A 16,701-nucleotide genomic window follows, 5' to 3' on the forward strand; every position below is an offset into this window, starting at 1 on the left:
GCTTTTCAGATGTAGCAGAGCTGAGCTTGTCAGATACAGCAGAGGTGAGCTTGTGAGATGTAGCAGGGATGAGCTTTTTAGATGAAGCAGAGCTGAGCTTTTTAGATGAAGCAGAGCTGAGCTTTTTAGATGTAGCAGAGCTGAGTTTTCCAGATGTAGCAGAGCAGAGTGTTTCAGATGTAGAAGAGCTGAGCTTTTCAGATGTAGGAGAGCTGAGCTTTTCAGATGTAGCAGAGCTGAGCTTGTCAGATACAGCAGAGGTGAGCTTGTGAGATGTAGCAGGGATGAGCTTTTTAGATGAAGCAGAGCTGAGCTTGTCAGATACAGCAGAGGTGAGCTTGTGAGATGTAGCAGGGATGAGCTTTTTAGATGAAGCAAAGCTGAGCTTTTTAGATGAAGCAGAGCTGAGCTTTTTAGATGAAGCAGAGCTGAGCTTTTTAGATGTAGCAGAGCTGAGCTTTTCAGATGTAGCAGAGCTGAGCTTGTCAGATACAGCAGAGGTGAGCTTGTGAGATGTAGCAGGGATGAGCTTTTTAGATGAAGCAGAGCTGAGCTTTTTAGATGAAGCAGAGCTGAGCTTTTTAGATGTAGCAGAGCTGAGTTTTCCAGATGTAGCAGAGCAGAGTGTTTTAGATGTAGAAGAGCTGAGCTTTTCAGATGTAGGAGAGCTGAGGTTGTTAGATGTAGCAGTGCTGAGCTTTTCAGACGTAGCAGAGCTGAGCTTGTGATATACAGCAGAGGTGAGCTTGTGAGATGTAGATGGGGTGAGCTTTTCAGGTGTAGCAGAGCTGAGTTATTGTGCAGCACAGCTCATCATAATACACCTTATAAAGGAAAACCCGATTTTAGACTTATCAAAATACACAAAGATGGCAATCTCACAGGGTGAAGTAGCAAATACAGCTCTGCTACATCTGTATCTAAAGGCATGAAATGTGAGTGGAAATGAACAATAGGAAGATGTATTAAAGCCTCCGATGCATAGAAGGCTATGCTTGTGGTGAGTGCGGAGGATCTGGCAGCGCAGATAGATGAGCAGAGGAGGCAGATATAAGAGATGGATGAGACACTACATCCACAACATTGCAGACAGATAAGACGAGCAGAGGATGTGGAGGAGCAGAGGATGGATGAGCAGATGCAGGGGACAGCCTGTGATTAGCTGCAGCGCCTTATCTCTCATGGTGTGAGATGAGCGCAGTGTCTGGGGAGATGATCGCTCAGGCCCCTATCACTTACCTTCTGTCACTATGCAATGGGCATCTAAATATACACACAGACCTACACATATATCATGGGTTACATGCAGCAAGTACATCCAGGGTTCTGTATTCTCTGCCAAGATTGCAATAATCACCCCATCTGTGGAGTCACTGCTGCACCCCCAGATCTGGGGTGGGGTGACAGATGGTGGGGGTGTCAGGCTGTAACTGCACAAGCTTTATAATGATAGCGAGGAGGAAGAAAGAAGCAGCTCAGGGTTTTCTTATTCTGCTGCTGCTCCTTGGATGAGAGGAGAGAAAAAAAAAATTGCAGCGCGGCTCCTTTAAGGGCGACGGGGGCGCGCGTGTGCTAGACGCCCAGTGTCAGCGCGCGCTCCCGAGCTCCCTCTCCCTCTGAGCTTTAAAGTCTCCGGCTGGAGCCGCTCACATGTTACTTCCTGTATGGGAGAATGGAAAGCGGCCAGCCCCGGTGTGATCGGCCAGGAGGAGCGGAGCCCAGCCTGGAGTAACGACCCCGGGAGCCCGGAATAATACAGACCCCCGATCCTGGAGGAAAGGAGCCCCCCGGACACCCCCCACCGCCGGGCCCGGAGAGCGCTGCCTGCATGAGACCCCGAGCTCTGCCCGGCTCTCCCCACTGCCCTCCCAGTAACCAGACGCCCGCGCCGCAGACCCCCCAGACCCCGGACCCCCTCCGCGATCCGCGCCGCTACTACTACTTTTTTTGGTCGGAGGGGAATCAGTCAACAAGTTGCCTCTGTTCTCAATGTGCATGTTGTCATGCGGAGACTACTGCAGCCGTGCTGGTGGATCGTGCTCCTGAAAATCTCCACGTCTGTGCTGCACTATGTCCTGTGCTACCCCGGTAAGTGCTGCTGGATGGGAGCCTGCATGTGTGCTGTGCACTAGCCAGCATCGGGCTGGCGCCAGAGTCACTGCTGCCCTCTGCCCCCTTTCCTTGTCGCCCCCTACTACCCTTTGCCTCCATATCCCTTTGCCCCTTTTCCTTGGGGCCCCATACTACCCTTTGCCTCCATATCCCTTTGCCCCTTTTCCTTGGGGCCCCATACTACCCTTTGCCTCCATATCCCTTTGCCCCTTTTCCTTGGGGCCCCATACTACCCTTTGCCTCAATATCCCTTTGCCCCTTTTCCTTGGGGCCCCATACTACCCTTTGCCTCCATATCCCTTTGCCCCTTTTCCTTGGGGCCCCATACTACCCTTTGCCTCCATATCCCTTTGCCCCTTTTCCTTGGGGCCCCATACTACCCTTTGCCTCCATATCCCTTTGCCCCTTTTCCTTGGGGCCCCATACTACCTTTTTCCTCCATATCCCTTTGCCCCCTTTCCTTTGAGCCCCCTACTACTCTTTGCCTCCATATCCCTTTGCCCCCTTTTCTCTGCCCCTTTTTCCTTGGGCCTCCCTACTACCCTTTGCCTCCATTTCCTTTTGCCCCCTTTTCCTTAGGCCCCCTACTACCCTTTGCCTCCATATCCCTTTGTCCCCTTTTCGCTGTGCTCCCTGCTTCCATTTGCCCCTTTTTCCTTGGGCCCCTACTACCCTTTGCCTCCATTTCCCTTTGCCACCTTTTCCTTGACCCCCTACTACCCTTTGCCTCCATATCCCTTTTTAAGGTGCTTTTTCTCTGGGCTTCCTGCTTACCTTTGCACCCTTTTCCATGGGTCCCTTGCTACCCTTTGCCCCCTATTTCCCCGGAACCCTGTTGCCTTTTACCCCATTTTTCTCTGGGCCCCCTGCTTCCCTTTACTCCCATTTCCTTGGCCCCCCTACTACCCTTTGCCCCCTTTTTTTTTTCTCTAGAACCCTGATGCCCTTTTGTCTCCTTGTCCCTGTGCACTCTTTCCTTCTCTTCAGCCCTTTGCCTCTTTCTTTGGGCCCCCTTCTCCTACTACCCCCCCCCCCCAAACACCCTTTTACCTGGGCCCTCCTGCTGCCCTTTGCTCCCTTCTTTTTCCCCCTCACCCCTGCTGCCCTTTGCCGCTTTCTTTGCCCCCCTCACCCCTGCTGCCCTTTGCCGCTTTCTTTGCCCCCCTCACCCCTGCTGCCCTTTGCCGCTTTCTTTGCCCCCCTCACCCCTGCTGCCCTTTGCCGCTTTCTTTGCCCCCCTCACCTCTGCTGCCCTTTGCTCCCTTCTTTTTCCTGTTAAAATGCGCACTCATTATTTAGTCCCTATGTCAGATTCCGTCAGACGTGTGTATATGGATGTCTGCTGCCTGATTTCCCAATTCTTGACTTCCTCCACCCCTTTATTTCTCCCTGGAATCTGAAGTCATTGTCCCTTATTTTGCACAGTATCAGTGATTTGTGTTTGTAAACAAATGTATCATTTAGCGGCTGTGAATCCTTTATGTCCTGTATTTACCAATATCCCTGTTACATGCCCTGCACTCAGCCATTGGGGGATTGGTTTCATCAGCCACATATCCAGTACCCATGAAGTCCCTACTTTTCCTAGCAGCCCCTTTATGTTACAGACCACTCATATAGGTTTGTCCATAACCTGCCCCATTCATAGAAATCCATAGCAAAGTTCCCATTGATGCCCCCGCTGCCCGGATCGCCCAGTCCCAGTAACAGTGCCAGTATTGTGCATGTGTTGCAGCTAAATCTCCTCTCTTTGTGCTGGAAGTGTCTTTTAGAGGTGACTTCCAGGAGCCACACACTGCCATGCAGGAAATACTGAACAGATCCCTTGTAGGAATTTTTTTTTTTTGTCTACACCCCCACCCCCCTGTCCTTCTCCTCCTTTTTTCCCTCTCCTTTCCTCCCCCTCTGTAACATGGAAGAATCAGGAATCTGCTATGTGGCTGCTTTTTGGTGCAGTGCTTTCCTAATCAAAGCAAGCCCAGAGAAGTGCAGAGTGGGATACACACAGTCAGGGGTGCAGGCAACACTTCTTATAGGGAACAATTGCCATTTTTAGTGGGTATCTTATTGTTGATACCCAATAAACCAATTGCCACTTTATCTGCATGTTCCTATTTGGAATTGCAGAAACCCAAGACTTTCATTTATATATTTTTTGTTTTGTTTTTATCCACCTGGCAACTAAATAGTTAATACTTTCATCGTCTTAAATATGTGCCCCCATCCACGTCTTTGTATACTCCGGGTGAGGTGTAGACTTCCTACTATTGTCTACTTGGCATTGACCCATCATCTAGCAATAGCCAGAGGTGTACAAATATATAAAATAAAGGGATAATGGCAAAGGATTCCATCTATTCGACATCAGATACCCCACTTACTAAAGAGAAGCGGGAAGATATAGGGACACTCATTCCATAAAATGCTCCAAAAATGCAATATTTTAGCAACTGGAGGTCACTTAAGCACCAATGACTTTTTTTTTTTTTTGTATGTGTAATGACTGTTTGATACCAGAGGGGCACTGCTGAGCTATTCTTTATAGCTTTGGTTATTAAAATGCATATTTCCCATATAAGATGCTGTAACATGACATATAGCCTTGCTTGTGGTATTCTGAGGTTTGGAGTAGTAAAATAGTGCATTTTATGTGGTTTTGTTTGCAATCTTGTGTACTCCTGCAGTGATTGTTTCATTTATGTGTAGTGATGAATATCTTCTATAGCTATAAACCAACGTGATGTGTGACATAAATGCCCAAAGCTCGTGAGACGTGCATTTGATATGTTCTGCCACCGTCTGTGTAATATTTTTTAAATATGCGATAAAATATATTTTTTAATAAAATGTATGCATTTTATTAATAATAATAATATAATAATAATAATAATAGTATAAATATTAAGAAAAATATATTTTTATTAAAAAATATATATTTGGATTACTTATGCTAAAATATAAATGCATATAAATACACATTTTAAAAAATGTAAATTAAAATATATAAATGTGTATGCATAATAATTTTTTTACTATTTTTATATAGTATTTAGAATACTTTTTATTAAATATATATTTAAAATAAAATTATGTATAAATTTATTTTAAATGGATACATTTTATATATAGATTATAATTTTTTTTAAAATTGATATAATTAAAAATAAAGTATAAATACAGTAAAAATATATCAAATATATAAGTAAAATATATTAAATAAAAAGTGTATGTGTGTGTATGTATATGTGTGTGTGTGTGTGTGTGTGTGTGTGTATATATATATATATATATATATATATATATATATATATATATATATATATATATATATATATATATTATACACAATTTTTATTTCATATATTTTACTTTTATATATTTATATATTTTTAATGTATTTATACTTTATTTTTTAATATCAACTTAATAAAAAGTGTATATATAATTTTTTTAACATATTTTACTTTTATATATTTGATATATTTATATTATATTTTTAATGTATTTATAATACTTTATTCCTTAATTATTATATCAATTTAAAATAAAAAATATATATTATTATTATTATTATTATTATTTATTCTTATATTTTTTTAACTTGCGTTTATGGTGGTAACTACATGACCCATGCATGGATTTGTATTCCGGTTTGTTGTGAGTTCTCTAATATTGATCCCTGTTCTTGCTAAGTCCAATATTCCACAGCGTCCCCCTTTTTTAATGTTTAAAAATCCATCAGTTGTCATCGCTTGTGTCCCCTGTATGTGATGTATCTAACGACTTGTTCAAATATTCGTCTGCGATGGATAACTTCTGACCTCCCTTACACCTATCCCTGGATTTAATATTGGCGTGAAGACTTTCAAAGTCATATCTATATCTGAAGACTTTGCTTTGTGTCTTGAGATGATATACATTCTGAAATGGGGGGTGGCCAATCTTGGAGCAGAAACATTTATCTCTCTATTGATTTATTCTCCATTTCAGCCCCGTTGAGTGATGTCCTTCTCGGTGGCTCTGATATTGTACAGTAATTACATCTAGGAGGGTCTCTTTGGGAGCACTTGAGGGAAAACAAGGAGCGATGCAGGCTTAATGTGACAATCTTGCAAGGAGGTCTGATTTAAGCCCTGCTTTTGGATTCTTCTATGCATTGCACGTTCTTTATATTGTGGAGTTCTATTTTTCAATATAGCAATCTTGACATGTTACTTCCATTCAATGACATCAAGGTTTTATATTGGTCACTAAATTGGTGGTCTTCATATTTTCATAGTGGTGGGATTTACTGTAGATCTACCATGCTACTTCTCTAGAACCGACCAATGTATTTTGTAATGGTTCCATGCAGGGACTAAATACCAGTAGTAAGCCTATACTTTTATGGCTGGCAATTATGTAACCAATCTGTATTGCTGGTTTGTCATGTAACACTTGGGGACCAGTTCTTAAAGATGAACCATGGTAGCAGAACCTACATTTGAGAACTTTTATTGTTAATTTTGTAACAAGATGGAAAAGATTGTAGATAATGGATAGTAAGATTTAGGCTTTCAAAGAAAAGTTTTGGTTCTCGAATAGAGGACCCGAGCGCCTCCCTGGTAGCATAGAGGACCCGAGCGCCTCCCTGGTAGCATAGAGGACCCGAGCGCCTCCCTGGTAGCATAGAGGACCCGAGCGCCTCCCTGGTAGCATAGAGGACCCGAGAGCCTCCCTGGTAGCATAGAGGACCCGAGCGCCTCCCTGGTAGCATAGAGGACCCGAGCGCCTCCCTGGTAGCATAGAGGACCCGAGCGCCTCCCTGGTAGCATAGAGGACCCGAGCGCCTCCCTGGTAGCATAGAGGACCCGAGCGCCTCCCTGGTAGCATAGAGGACCCGAGCGCCTCCCTGGTAGCATAGAGGACCCGAGCGCCTCCCTGGTAGCATAGGGGACCCGAGCGCCTCCCTGGTAGCGTAGGGGACCCGAGCGCCTCCCTGGTAGCGTAGGGGACCCGAGCGCCTCCCTGGTAGCGTAGGGGACCCGAGCGCCTCCCTGGTAGCGTAGGGGACCCGAGCGCCTCCCTGGTAGCGTAGGGGACCCGAGCGCCTCCCTGGTAGCGTAGGGGACCCGAGCGCCTCCCTGGTAGCGTAGGGGACCCGAGCGCCTCCCTGGTAGCGTAGGGGACCCGAGCGCCTCCCTGGTAGCGTAGGGGACCCGAGCGCCTCCCTGGTAGCGTAGATTAAAGCTTTAGCACTTAACGATTGCTAGAGGAGTTTGGAAAAGTGCTGCCTTCCCATTTAAGAGTTATCTTTTAATCTTGCATATTTCTTTGTTTTTATACAATGTTTCCAAGTTTTAGATCTATTCAAGACTACCAAGTTTTAGATCTCCTTTGGTACTCACATTTTGTAAGGGGGTGGGGGGGGGTTATTAGCAACAGTGGAAATCCATTCGTAGAATCTGTTTAGCATTGCTTCCTTGATTTATTTAAGTGCAAATATATCTGGAAATATTTTGTACCATATCCAAATAGTCTGCATCATCGGAAAGCTGTGAATAATGTAATTCCTATTGATCTGGAATAGGAGCATTAGTCATGGAGTAAGCTCCAGAGATATTCCTCGTGTACTTAACTTGAGTTTGAAATATTGAAGAAAATCTTAACTTGTCCGGTGACTTGGGCTCCGGGGGGATTTTCATTCTTTTGGTATTTGTCACTGCCCATAAAGACTTCTATTTCTTTCTCCGTGCAGTTGACAATGACACCAGCGTTTGACTTCGGTGATTTAATATCCTGGAGGTTTCCTCCAAATCTATTTTAAATCAATGCATTGTAAACAAGTCGTCGATTAAGAATTAATACAACATCGTATTAAGTAGTCTCCAACCTGTGGCTCCGTAACTGGAGAACTAGAAGTCGCCGGATGTTCTATCCTCCTGGAAATTGTAGTTCTTGTTCCACCTGGTCCATAATGTTTCCCAAAATTTTGTATGCTATTGTATCAATCTTCTACAAAACACATACAGCTGCACTCTAGAATGCTAACCATGAATAAAGGAACTCTGGCATTGCATTACTGCTATAGAAATATGTGGGGAAAAAAAGAGAAATTTAGCTTCTGTATTGGCCAATGCATGAGCCCAGTAACCAACGACAAGGTGATCTCTTATATACTGGGACACTAACCTGAAATGCCTCTATCTGGGTTAAAAACCTACATGTCTAGGACGCTAGAATCCTGCTATAAAGGGGAATGACCATAGCCTGGTTACAGGGCAGAGTGCTTAATCAGATGCACTAGAAATATATAAAAACGACTAACAATCACATCTAACAGGTGTGAACAGGTGCTAGCTGATAATACATAACTACAAAACACAGCTGCACTCTGGTATGCTAACAATGAATAAGGGAACTCTGGTATTGCATTACTGCTATAGAAATGTGAAAGATATTTAGCTTATGTATTGGCCAATACATGTGAGCCCAGTAACCAATGACAAGGTGATCTCTTGTATATTGGGACCCTAACTTAAAATGCCTCTATCTGGGTTACAAACCTACATATCAGGGCAGAAAGGATCCAGCTATAAAGGGGAATAAACACACACTGGTTATATGGCGGAGTGCTCAATCAGAAAGAAATGCACTACAAATATATCAGACTGACCTGCACATCCAACAGGTGTGAACAGGTGCTAGCTGAAAACACAATATTACTACAAAACACAGCTGCACTCTAAAATGCTAATAATAAATAAGGGAACTCTGGTACTGTGTTACTGCAATAGAAATATTTGAAAAAAGTTATTTTGCTTATGTATTTGCCAAAGCATGTGAGCCCATTAATCAACGACAAGGTGATCTCTTGTATATTGGGACATTAACTTAAATGCCTCTATCTGGGTTACAAACCTACATGTCTGGGCAGAAAGGATTGCATCAATCTGACACACATTGTTTTAAGTGGAAACTATTTTATAACTCTGTGTAATTGTATTGAGAAAGCTCTAGGCTAGGGGAAAGCCAGAAAATGCAAACAAACAGGGAACTTGTAATAACTGTTCTATATTAATTTAGAGGAACCTCCAGTTCCTTCTATCATCCCCTGAGTCCTGAAAGCTATCATTGGTGACATGGGACAAAAAATGGAAAAGATCTCAGCACTTCCATTACAAAGGCTTTAAGTAAAGAGTCCACAGAATGGGGCACACCTGACGCGTTTCTGGCATATGAGGACACCCTTACTCAGAGGACATGTGGTAGTAGCTCCAATTTTGGCCAATAATGAGGACCTAGCTCGCTACAATCAGGACTCGTAACTTTCAGTTCGTCAGATTCTTGGGCACTTTATGATGAATATTCTATGATGTATCAGTAGTTACAGTACTTAATATTTGGAAATTCTGTGAATAATTAATCAATATTTGGCTTCTTTAAACTACAGGAGTCATGACCCGGGCTTTAAAGATTACATATGACCTACATTTCTTTACATTTGTGGATTTATTTTCACTCCGGTTTCTTTCCCAACTACTACATGCTGAATGTTGGATAAACCGGAAAAAATTGACAGTCTTGCAGCCTTAAAGCTGTGAAGAATATCTATAATAAAACTATTGCCTTTTTTTTAACTTGTGTGTGTGTGTGTGTTGGGGTTGTTTAGTGGGTTTTTTTTTTTCTTCATGCATGCCAATATAGGGGGAGGGGAAAAATAAAAATTAAAAAAAAAAATTTTTTCCCCTCCAATATTGGCATGCATGAACAAATTTCCATTATAATTTTTTCTTTTTTTTTTTTTTTTTTTTTTTTTTTTTCAAACAAGACTTGACACAGCCAAATAATTCCATGGTCAGATTGACTGACTCTTAAGTGTCTAGGAGTAAATCAGAGTCGGGCTCACAGTGTGTCCACCACTAGCTCAGCTGGACCAATCCCAAGAGATGGGTTTGCCTATATGACTAAAAATTTGGGACTGGTATGTTGTTGTGTGTGGTTTTTTTTTTTTTTTTTTTTTTTTTTCCACTCCATACAGTACCAGAGCTGGTAACATCTGGGGTGCTGGGTGTCAGCCTCTCGCTGATGTCTGGATAGGTCATCTCACTGCCGGACACAGATGGAAGAGGGCCCCCGTGTAAGAACAATATATGGGCCCTTTGCAGTCCCAAGAGCTCATCGTAATGCACAATTCCACCTGCTTTGGAGGTAGATATGGGCCCCCGACCTCTTTTGGCCCCTCTGTGGTTGTACAGGTTGCACCAATGATATGTCTGCCCCTGGGGCGTTCTGCAAATTACATACATTAGTTAATTACTATACTCACTTATTCTATGCATATGGCCTATGGTGGTGCTGCAACTTGTTAGTTCAACTTTATTTTATTGCATTGCTTTATTTGCTCCATTGTTCCTCCAAACTGGATATTCTGCAAGGCGACAAAAGTCTGACTCCTTTTCTTTGTGTCCTCTGTATCTGGACTTTGGCTTTTACTGGGCTATGGACTTGCCCCTGTACTGTTTGTCAAGTATTTTGTGTTCTACCAATTTTGTTATGCTGCTAGCTGGTGCAGGTTCCAGGAAGGGTAGAGCCAGACTGATACCAAAGGCTACACTTTAGTCATTGGGCTGAGATATCGGCAGCGTTAAAGGGGAAGTGAAAGGACAGTTGTGAGGTCTCGAGAGGAGCCAGTACAGTGTGAGAAGACGTGGCCTCGGTGCTCATGCTGGTCCAGGAACCCTAAGGTAACCTATAAAGGTCCGGAGCCTACGGTTCACCCCTGCGGGCTTAGAGAGTTGTCCGGCTAGAGAGCTGACTGGGCCCAGAATCGGATGAAGGTGAATGGAGTCAGGGTAAAGGAGACAGGGATCCTGAAGATTAAGGAAGAGATCCAAATTATTGGAGGACAGGTTGAGGAGTAGTACCTCCAAACGGAGAGGAAAGGACGGTCATATCGGTCATAATGGTGTGAAGAAGAAAAGTGAAAGTTTCTGGTTGGCTGAGCGAGCTCTGGTGTTGTATGTGTTACTGTCCACAATTAGTGCCGGTGGAAACCAGTAAGTATCATGCATCCCACCCAAAGTCACATTCGTACAGAGTCCCCTTCGCGAAGGAGTTGCTTCCTTCTTTCTTGCTCGTACAGACCAAGGATTTGGTGCCTTCTGTAGTACATCTGTGGAACATGGGACCTGGATATTATACCAGCACATGTTCCAAAATGTCGGCGGCTTATGTTTACACAATCTGGTTGCATCGTAGCAGTGTCAATAGATTAATACCTTCTAGGAACTGTGGACTGAATCAAATCATATCATTATTATTGGCTGCCATGGTTCTTTTAATTTGCAATTTCTGTAAAAAGAAAAAATAAAATAAAAAAAAATATATATATATATATATATATATAGATCTATATATAGATATATCTATATATAGATATAGATATAGATATAGATATAGATATAATTATATTAAATATTTTTGTTATATATTATATATTAATTTTTATTTTATATATTATAAATATAATAATATATATAATTCTAAAATATATTATTTAAAATTTCAATATAAATTAAACAAAATATAAATCAGATTTTTGCAAAATATATTATGTATAACTTAAATATATTTAAATATATTCAGTACAATATATTATATAATTTAAAAAAATATATATTACTGTATATTAGTATATATCAAAAGTATTATAAAAAATATATTCATTTAATTATATATTAAAAAAATGTATTTATATATATAATATAATTTTTATTTTTTTAAATATATAATTACAGTAAATGATTTTTTTTATAATATACTATATTAAATATACAGTAATAAATTATATAGTAATGTATTGAATATATTTAAGTTAAATTATATATTTTGTAAAATATACATAATATATTTTACAAAATATATAATTTAACTTCAATATATTCAATACATTACTATATAATATATTACTGTATATTTAATAAAGTATATTATAAAAAAAATATTCATTTACTGTAATATAGTTATAAAAATAAAAATTATATTATATATAAATACATTTTTTTTCAAATATATAATGAATATATTTTTTTAAAATACTTTTGATATAGACTTGTACAGTAATATATTTTTTTTAAAATATTATACAATGTACTGAATATATTTAAATTCTACATAATATAACTTAAATATATTTAAATATATTCAGTACAATATATTACTATATAATATATATTTAAATATATATTGTATGTTATATAGTATAATATATCGAAAGTATTATAAAAAAATATATTCATTTAATTGTATATTTTAAAATAAAAATTGTATTTATATATAAGAAATATAATTTTTATTTTTTTAATAATCAAATGAATATATTATATTCTATATATTAAATATATAGTAATATATTATATAGTAATATATTGTATTTAAGTTAAACATAATTTACAAAAATATGATATATATATAATCTAATATTTTATAATTGTCATATCGATTAGTATATTTTATAATATACGGTATAAAATAAAAACTATATATATATATATATATATATATATATATATATATATATATATATATATATATATATATATATATATATATATATATATATATATATATATATATATATATATATATATATATACATATATATATATAATTATAATAGATAATATAGATCTCCTGCACCCTTTTCAGCTCCCCATACAGTGAAGGAAATCAAATTTTATAAAGTAGTGTGGATATTCTGGCCATAAAGACAATAATTCGGGGATGACAGGTCATGATTCACTCATTGGGCTGGAACCACTCATCTCCATGTCCTGCATACTCTGCAGGGCTCATCGGGGCTGTAATGGGGTATGCTGGAATTTATAGTTCTCCCGGGACTGGAGCGGCACTGGCTGACCTACATGATGATCCACCGTCTTCTCTTTTTTGCTCCTTCTCAATACCCTACAAATTATTACATGAGATATCAGATTGTAAAATCTGCACGCCTCAAAATAATGGTGAAGAGGCGGCATCTTGCCTGGGGAAATGACTATCGGGCTTTTGACCTATACATATAGCCAGTCCGGTGCGTTTAGGAGAGGACCTGTCACCGGAGATTGCTGAGCTTCATAAATCACATTGAAGAGCCTGATAGAAATATAGTAGCGGTGCTGTAATGTGATTTCTGGTGATTTAAATGCAAAGGCTCCTTAAGTGGCTGCAGGGGGGGAGGGGGAAGGGGAAGGCAGGAACGTCATATAATTTCATTGGAAATGGGAAGGGGTGGAAAAACTACTTAATACAGCACTAAAATTACCTTTGTACTGGGGGAAAAATGCATTTTACATCACAAAAATGCAAAAAAAATCCCTGTTCTGTGAGAAGTGATGTGGGCGTAATCTGCTGCAGCCGCTCTACACGCTGCGTAGAGTTCCCGGCTTAGAGAGAAGCAACTTATTATTATTGGGGGACGTAGAAATAATAATAGAGAAAAACAGCTGTTTATGTGAAATTGCAAAACAAGAGCGGGAGGGGGCGAGCGCGCGCCTCCGGTCCGGATGATGCCTTATTACTTTCTTTGCTTCTTGATTAATTCCCGGACCTTTCAGCGTTGGGGTCAGCCCGGAATATTTGCAATATTTTGCTACATAATGAAGTGGTAGAAAGCTTGATCCTGTCCCTCAATCTCATGAATGCTTCCTAGAAATAGCGCTACCCCTGTCGCTGGCTGATGGGGGACATTGCAGCTTGCCACCATTGACTACAATGTGGATGGGCGGTTTGTATAAGAAACTATCTGCTTAGCTCTATGGATTACATTGTATCTAAGCTGCCCTCCCCCATTGAAAGAAATTACATTTATGTACCCCTAGATTTATGAAACAAACTGTTTGCTATGTAAAACAACAAAACCGTAAAGCATTATGACATTTTCTTATAGTATAGCGCCACCAGGTGTTCAAAGTGTATATCCATAAGCACGTCCACTAATAACTTATATTGAAAATGGATACTTGTGCTGTAAAAAACTGTTGGTGTGGTGACTCTGGGGTTGGTACGGCGTATTGGCACAACATGTTGGCTCGGGGTTGGCGTTTTGGCTTGGGTTGGCGTGGCATGTTGGTTCGGGGGTTGGTGTGGCGCGGTGGCTTGGGGGTTGGCATGGTGGCTCAGTGGTCGGTACTGTTGCGTTACATCCACAAAATAGAAACGTTACAGCACTACCAGTCACAACAGTCTGTGATGACAAGGGGTTTAAGCTATTTCCACTTATGGTAGTGCTCACCCTTAATGCCGAGCGGTGCATGCAAGTAATCCAAAAAGAGGGGGCACTTACCAACAATAGGAAACTTTTTATGTTTTATGCTTCATAAGAACCTATGGATAGAGAGCAGGTATTGCGGGAGGATGCAGAAGACGCCGTGCACTATTGCTTTGCAATGCTGTGGTCTGGATGTTCTCCTGTTTGCGTGGCTTTCCTCCCACACTCCGAAGACCTCATGAAAGTAAATGTAGATTTTTAAGGTTTGCAGACTCCAGAGACCTGATCACCTTTCAATACCCTTTTACTGCTTTGTAATGTTCTTTCAGCTGCTGCTCTCTCAATCCAATGATTGTCTGCCAGAAACCCTTCCTCATTCTGCTTTTATCTGCACAAACCCTTCCATGCTGTGTATCGGCCACAAATCTTATCACCTGATGACACCAAACTTTTCATAAAATATATCTATTGTTTTCATACTGTGTTCAAGGCATTGCACTATTTGCTTTTCTTTCCCATTATTACTTAAAACCTTTTGTCTGCGTAATAATGGGGAACATCCTTCGTAAGTAGTTGTGTGTGTGTGTGTGTGTGTGTGTGTTTTTTTTTTTTTTTTTTGGTTTTTGTTTGTTTGGTTTCTCCCCCCCCCCTTTCCTATTAGGGCAAATCTGGCAAACAAATCATCACAAGGGTTTGAGATTGGTGTCAATAATTTGGAGTGCGGTGTAATAAACCTGCTTAAGGGACACTTTGCACACCACGACATCGCAAGCCGATGCTGTGATGCCGAGCGCGATCGTCCCCGTCGCACATACGATATCTTGTGATAGCTGCCATAGCGAACATTATCGCTACGCCAGCTTCACACGCACTTACCTGCCCTGCGACGTCGTTCTGGCCGGCGAACCCCCCCCTCCTTATTAAGGGGGCGGGTCGTGTGGCGTCATAGCGACGTCACATGGCAGGCAGCCAATAGGGGCGGAGATGAGCGGGACGTAAAAAACCCGCCAACCTCCGTCCTTCTGCATAGCCGGCGTGACCCGCAGGACGCAGGTAAGGAGATGTTCCTCGCTCCTGCAGCTTCACACACAGCGATGTGCGCTGCCGCAGGAACGAGGAACTACATCGTAACATCGGTATTTCCCAATTCATGGAAATGCCGGACCCTACACCGATGATAAGATTACGACGCTTTTGCGCTCGTTAATCGTATCAAAAAGGATTTACACACTACGATATCGACAGCGACGCCGGATGTGCGTCACTTTCAATTTGACCCCACCGACATCGCACCTGCGATGTCGTAGTGTGCAAAGTGCCCCTTAGGGTAATTCTCCGTATTCATGAGCTCTGTATAACAGTTTTCACCACTGGCAGCTTTCTGTGTACACTGCATAGGCAGAAAGCTGCCAATCAGTGGTATGGATGGATAATGCAGAGCTCAGCATTCATAAAACTGCAGCAGTAAAAATTAAGGACTTTTTTTTTTATTTTTTTGTTTTTATCAAAACTATAGCAACCAGCAAAGTAAGTGACACATTGCTGGAATCCGGATCTTAAACACTACCTTGTGCTTCTCCCATATGGGAGAAAACCAACACTTTGGCAGATACTCTTTGGCAGAGTTCCTTACAATCTATGTTGAATCTCCAGTAACTTCTTCAAAATCATGGAAACAATGTGACCGGGGACATACAAATGAAAAAAGCCGCAAACTTTTGCAACTGGCACGTTTATGGAAGTGGAACAATCTAGGGCGAGGGGTTCTAATTACTCGCATGTATCTAGATGTTCGACTGTGAAATCAAAAAGACCAAACTTTGTTTCCTCTGTAACTTTATTAACCCTCTAGGCGGCCAGAAATATCTGATGACTGGAAACAAAGCGCAAATGCAACAATGTAACATTTGCAGAAGCTTGCAGTGAATGGCGGCTGGATGACCTTTGTGGCGCTGCTTTCTCCCGTTGCTGTAGTTGGCGCATTCTCCTATATAACCACTTCTGAATCATTCATTGTAATGTTGTGTCCATAGACATTGTTATCCTCCGTGCACGCGCACAGGACAGCTGCGAGGAATATCTGGCGGCTTCGTGTATATGAATCACTAATGACGTGGAATTGGCTCAGTGCGGAGGTGACCGGAGAGGGCGCTCAAACTTTACATCGCTCCCTACGTCACCGGGGATGGGCACTCCACACCAGAAAAGAGGCCACCGAGGCTGCTGCAACAATGGACTGGACGGGGCGGGCGCCTAAACATCAAGGCCGTGCTCCCATGTATCATAAATACTGTTACACACTATTATTTATTAATATATAATTTTATTTATTTTTTTCCTCC

The 16,701-nt window shown here is 41.1% G+C and overlaps 1 protein-coding gene across 1 annotated transcript in view; it reads left to right on the plus strand.

The window, feature by feature from the left end:
- The first annotated feature begins 1,154 nt into the window (after positions 1–1,154).
- Positions 1,155–16,701, plus strand: part of PTPRG (protein tyrosine phosphatase receptor type G) — a 687,996-nt gene continuing 672,449 nt past the window's right edge. Inside the window, exon 1 of the mRNA XM_075321067.1 lies at positions 1,155–2,088. Within this exon, the coding sequence (XP_075177182.1) occupies positions 2,004–2,088 (85 nt within the window). The 5' untranslated portion in view covers positions 1,155–2,003. The remainder of the gene's footprint in view (positions 2,089–16,701) is intronic.

This window comes from Anomaloglossus baeobatrachus, chromosome 8 (genome assembly GCF_048569485.1).
Source record: "Anomaloglossus baeobatrachus isolate aAnoBae1 chromosome 8, aAnoBae1.hap1, whole genome shotgun sequence".
Classification (NCBI taxonomy): Eukaryota; Metazoa; Chordata; class Amphibia; order Anura; family Aromobatidae; genus Anomaloglossus; species Anomaloglossus baeobatrachus.